General features: G+C 45.4%; 1 protein-coding gene across 1 annotated transcript; it reads left to right on the top strand.

Moving 5' to 3' along the window:
• The first annotated feature begins 3,700 nt into the window (after positions 1-3,700).
• On the top strand, positions 3,701-5,501 carry LOC131262366 (cuticle protein CP14.6-like). The gene is made up of 2 exons (XM_058264357.1): positions 3,701-3,709; positions 5,115-5,501. Exons 1-2 carry the CDS (start codon positions 3,701-3,703, stop codon positions 5,499-5,501), a joined length of 396 nt encoding a protein of 131 aa, XP_058120340.1.

Consider the following 5,501-nt stretch of genomic DNA (forward strand, 5'->3'; position numbering starts at 1 on the left):
CGGCATGATATCACCTCGACTAAATAATACGCGTCCCCAACCCGTGGGATGGTGATTTAAGAAACGAACAAAGTCACTTGTCATCGGGCGTATTCAAAAAGTCTTCAGGGATTGCAGTTCCGTACAAGGTAGCGATATTATCTTAGAACACAATCTTAAAACAAAATGCAACAAGGTGTGATGAAGTGAACCTGCTTTTTTTTTTGCGGACTGGAGAGCTTATGAAGACAACCAAATGATTAATTGCAAATTAAAAAACACTCCAGACTCATTTGTAACCAGCTCGGTATGTTGCACCTTCCGCCCACGAGGGTCGTGAGGTGGTCTGAGCGTTTTTCGGAGGCTGATGAATGAAAATGGGGACTTTAGTTGAATAAGATTTAATTAGCTCACGCCAATGGGCTGGCTTTCACCCTCGTACTACGAAATACGGCGTCACGAATTGATGTTTGAGTTACGATTCTCGGTAGGGAAGCCCACGGTGAGCGTGATCTGCAGCAATGAAATTCGATGCAGTTGATAGTCTTTGGATTAGAAAAGGTATTTGTATACCTTTAACCTTTCCTCTGCAGTATACGCTGATTACGTTTTGACAATTAATTTAAATTGTGATAGGTTCTCCGTTAGCGCTGATGGAATCCTTTTCCTGGGCGCTAGAAAAACCTAAAGCTTATACCATCCCCTCTCAAGCGTCTCGGCATGGCCTTACTCCCGCGTACTATGCAGATGGCTTAAATGTCGAAATCAGAAGGATGAGTTACTACTTTGTAGCACACAAACTAAGCCACTCGGAGCTGGCAGGGCTGCGTGGGAATCGCTATCTGCACCACTGAAGTGATCGAGCTCGCTGTGTTGATGGGAGGATGATGCCCGCCGGGACTGCTACTATTTATTCGCAGGGAGTGAGGTAATATCGTGGGTGGTGCGCGAGGCAGGAATGTAGACGCTCGTAAACATCCGGTTTAATTGAGGCTAAGTTAAACAATTTGAGCGCGTAAGCTTTCGTGGGCTTCCAGTCCAAGGCGAGCCGCGTGATTGTTTAATTGAATAAGTGATTTATTAAGTTAGAAGATCACTGATCAGTCGTTTGTTTAGATCCGTGTTGTAGGAAGTGGATCGGATCGAAAATATGTGTTCTTATGATGGGTCAATTAGAATGAATGTGGATAGCTACATAAACTACACAGAAAAGAGCCTAATCGATGTCTGTGACTTACTGATGTGAGTAACATTAGTTTATCTGAATGAACATATTAAAATGTAAGAGGTATATCTTTTGTGATTCATTTGCAGTCGGTCCTGGATAGCATAGATTCTAAGTGTCATCTACTTTATTTCAATTATGATTTCTATAATAATTTGTTTTTGTTCTACGATTTAAAAATTTTTTAATGTAGAATAATTATAGGACTTGTAGAAACTCTCTTGTATAAGTTTAATGGAAACATATTTTTCAATTAGTTAGGCATTTGAACATTGAAGAACAAAAAAGTCAATAAGCTAAAGAAAATTTGTCTGGCAATTCTGGATTAACAGTAAGTGTTCAATAAGATTTAATTAAACATCCATAGATATTTAGTATGCAACGATATCAAATAAAACTTATAAAAACATTTAAAATAAAAATAAAATATACTTAAATGCAAGCACACCTAATTGATACATCATTAGAGACAATTTAACTCTAAGAAAACAATGTTTACCATAAAATAGCAGCACGTCTGCACGTTATTGTTCTAGTCGGGTGGTCCCTGTTTGCAAAACCTACCCCCCGGAGATGATTCGGGAGTGAGATAATTTGGAGGAAATAATTACATTTTTGCGTGTACCTTGACAGACATCGAAAGTGAAACCGCCAAAAAATGTCATGCCACTTGAAACAAGACAAACAAACCAAAACATGGCAAGATCCAGTGTTGCGGCATATTAAAACGCTATCATGTACATGGTCCGACCCTCGGACAACTGCCAGCCAAGAACAGCGCGCCGCCAAATAATGGATGATTAATTGTGGCACCGGTCGCTTCCTAGTGTGCGCAGCGTTCCGCATCCCCCACCCCCCGTTCCTGCTGCGGTAATTAGAACGACATTTGCGACCAGGCGGGCTAAATTTTCACAGAATCGTCAAGAGCTCCGCGAGAGATCGCGCTCCATCGAACTCCCATCCGTGGGGACCCGTGGTCAGCGGTCGCATTTTCACAAGCCACCGCCAGCCCAACCGGCGTGTACATGAATGGCTTTTCGATCTAATCTGCCAGCCCGCCACCGGCCACCCACCGGTCGCCCGCCAACTCTCCGCGAACCTTGAAAAGTACCCCCAGGCCACCATTCAAATGATGATCGCACCCTCTCGCGGTAACACTCGGCGTCATCCGACCGCTTGCTGCTGACCTTTGCAAAAAAAGAAGAAGAGGAAAAAACACAGATTCTCCCACCACCCACCCGTTCCCCGAACCCGTGGGGGTTCCGGGAGTCTCGTGGCAGTGCAAATAGAGACCATCTTGGGATCGCGGTTGCGCGACACATTCGGGCGGGAAAATCCGAAAATGTCTCAAAAAATATACCCAAACGCCTCGCGATGATGAAACACACACACACACACACACAGCCACCTGGGATCTGGTGGTGACATTAACGCTCAGGGTGTACTGCGTCCGATTTCTCATTAATCTTTACGCACTCGGTTCGGACCGTATGGCTTATGTAAGACGACGAGTTCGCACATGGCGCCGAGGTCATCTAATTAAAGTTCTTCCTTTACGTGGCGATCGGCCGACCATACCAGGGCGGCATTTTCCACACTTCGATTACAATTTCTTTCACCAACGTTTGATATAGAGTTTTGCAAACATTGCCAAGACAGCATTAGAGTTTCTCTTGTTACACAAATAAATAGAGAGAACTGTTCCGAGGCGTTCTCTACTAACTAACATAGGCGGTAAAACTGGACTTCTTTGTATCCCCTCTAGGAATCTAAAACTCACTTGTCACCAGGACCTCTATTTTTTTGGTGCAAAGCTAAACCGACATAGAAAAGTACTCCCAACGGATACCTTAAGTTGTGGGATTCGTACGCTGATCCCTCGATCTCCCATTCCACTCTACGCTCCAATATCGGTGAGGGTGGTATCGAGCAGGTCTCAACCCGCTTCGCGCGACTCACAGGTTAGTGTGCCGATCAGCTGCTGTCCGTTCAGCACCCCCAACTCCTTTCGCGACAAATTGTTCCCTCTCGATCGTCATCCTCTTCACCTGTGCAGCTGGAAACCGTCTCGTCTGGAGCTGGGACGAGACCTGCGTACAATTCATGGGTGGGAGACCCGAGAACCTAAGCCCGCGAATCCGACCCGAAAGAACCGCGCTGCATCCCAGGCGGGTTTCCGACTCCCTCGCTCCTCCCTCCCCTCGCTTGGCGCAGCCTCGTGGCGCGCATTTAATAATAATCATATTTTCTATCCAGCACCGACCTCTTCAGCCGGCGCTGTCTTCGGCAAGGAGGGAGTGCGCGAGAAATTGAAGAGTCGCGTCGGGTATAAAATCGCATCGGTTGACCCATCAGCAGTATCAGACCGCAGTGAAGCTTCCAGTGCGCAACATCTCCAGCAAACGAACGCCGTCTTCTAACAGCCGTAGTCAGTTCCGTCAAAGGATAACCGTGTTTTAGTCGCTGCCGTTTTCTGTGTGCTCCTCAACTACAATCATGAAGTTCGTAAGTGTCCCATTTTGTGGCGCAGTGCTATGGCCAAACGTTTCCGGGTCGGCAATGAAATGAAGCTGAAAGTGTGAAGTGGATTTTATAAAAGGACATTGATTGAAAATAGTGAAAAGCGTGTTTTGAAGAAAACGAAGTTATCTGTTTTCAAAAATAATGCTGTCTATTGAGAATGTTTTAGTTAGAAAGATTCAGACAGATTGAGCATTTGCTTTGAATCTTTGTAAGAAATAAAACTAGCTTTCGGGTAGTTAACAAAATAACAAAGTTAACAGAAAGTATTTAAATCCGAGTATTTAACTAAACACAAACAGTTTTTATTTCAATTAATTACTTTCAAATATGATAAAATTATCAAAAAAGTTGAGATACAGAAAAGCTTTGTTTTATTTGAAGTTAAACAAATTTTGTAATACAAAAATTATAAAAACAAATCTTGATGAAACTTTTTTAAAATGTCAAATACCTTTGTAATTGACCAACCTGGCGTTGACATTATGAACTATTTGTTAATCTTTTAGAGACTGTTGTAACAAATTATTTTGATTTTGTGTTCCTTGTAAAACAGTTTTGAAACTATTTTATATGCATCAACATGAATTATTGTTAGTTAAAAAATGTTAGAGTTATTGTTGTTAAACTACAACATCTCAAAGTTCAAAGAAGATTGTGTAATCGTCACTTATGAATTTTTTATGCTTTCATGGTATTTTTTCAATGCCAATAACTTTTACCATAGTTTCTAATCATGCTTTAAAAATAATTAAATTGAGAATTAAACGAAAGAACCCTTTCTGGAAAGACAGGCTAGGCTGAACTCACCACGTGTCCGATGGCCGACTGGCTATGGATCCTTTACGGTTCATCTCCCGTCCACTTTATTACCCTAAAGGCCGTTAACAGCCTAAGACCTATTTGCTCGCAACGGCAATCCATCTTCCTGCCGATCAATTCCGGGCGGCAATTTGCATGCTGCTCATGCGGCGACTAATCGTTCAATTACTGCCCGCTCCAGCCTCATATATCGGGCGACCTCGTGCGGGTTCGGCATCGATCGATCGCCATCAGCGAAATTGCGCCTTCTCCCCGCGGAATTAGTATGAAGCGGATCCGTCGGATTGACATTCGCGGATGCGGTAACCGATGATACCTCACTGTGGATAATCTGACACATAAAATCTGCCAATTTATTGTGTATGGGAATTGCGCAAAGTACGCGGAGTGTGCGTGTGCTGGTGAGGGTGTGCGGTTGCTACTTGTTAGCAACTTTGCTAGACACTGTAGGCAAGCGATCGCATTCCCGGAGGGTGTCATAAACCTCCCCACGTGCACCTTTTCAGAACACACGGAACTCGAGCTAATCAGGTGGTTCTCCTCCTCCTCCTCCTCCTCTCGTCCGCAGATCGTGCTCCTTGCCGCGCTGGTCGCCGCTGCCTCGGCCCAGCTCCGTCCGCTGCCGATCCCGCTGGCCCGCAACCCGGCCGTCTACGGGGGTCCGGAGGCGAACGCCGTCATCCTGAACCAGGTCTACGAGCCCAACCCGGACGGTTCGTACATCTACAGCTATGAGACGAGCAACGGCATTCGGGCGGAGCAGCGTGGCTTCCTGAAGAACCCGGGCACCCCCGGTGAGGCGCAGGTCATGCAGGGCTCGTACTCCTACACCGGCCCGGACGGTGTAGTCTACACGATCAACTACATCGCCGACGAGAACGGATACCGCGCCGAGGGTGCCCACATCCCGTCCGCTCCCCGGTACAACCCGCGCTATCCTGGCCAGTTCCAGTGA

This window comes from Anopheles coustani, chromosome 2, assembly GCF_943734705.1.
Source record: "Anopheles coustani chromosome 2, idAnoCousDA_361_x.2, whole genome shotgun sequence".
Taxonomy (NCBI): Eukaryota; Metazoa; Arthropoda; class Insecta; order Diptera; family Culicidae; genus Anopheles; species Anopheles coustani.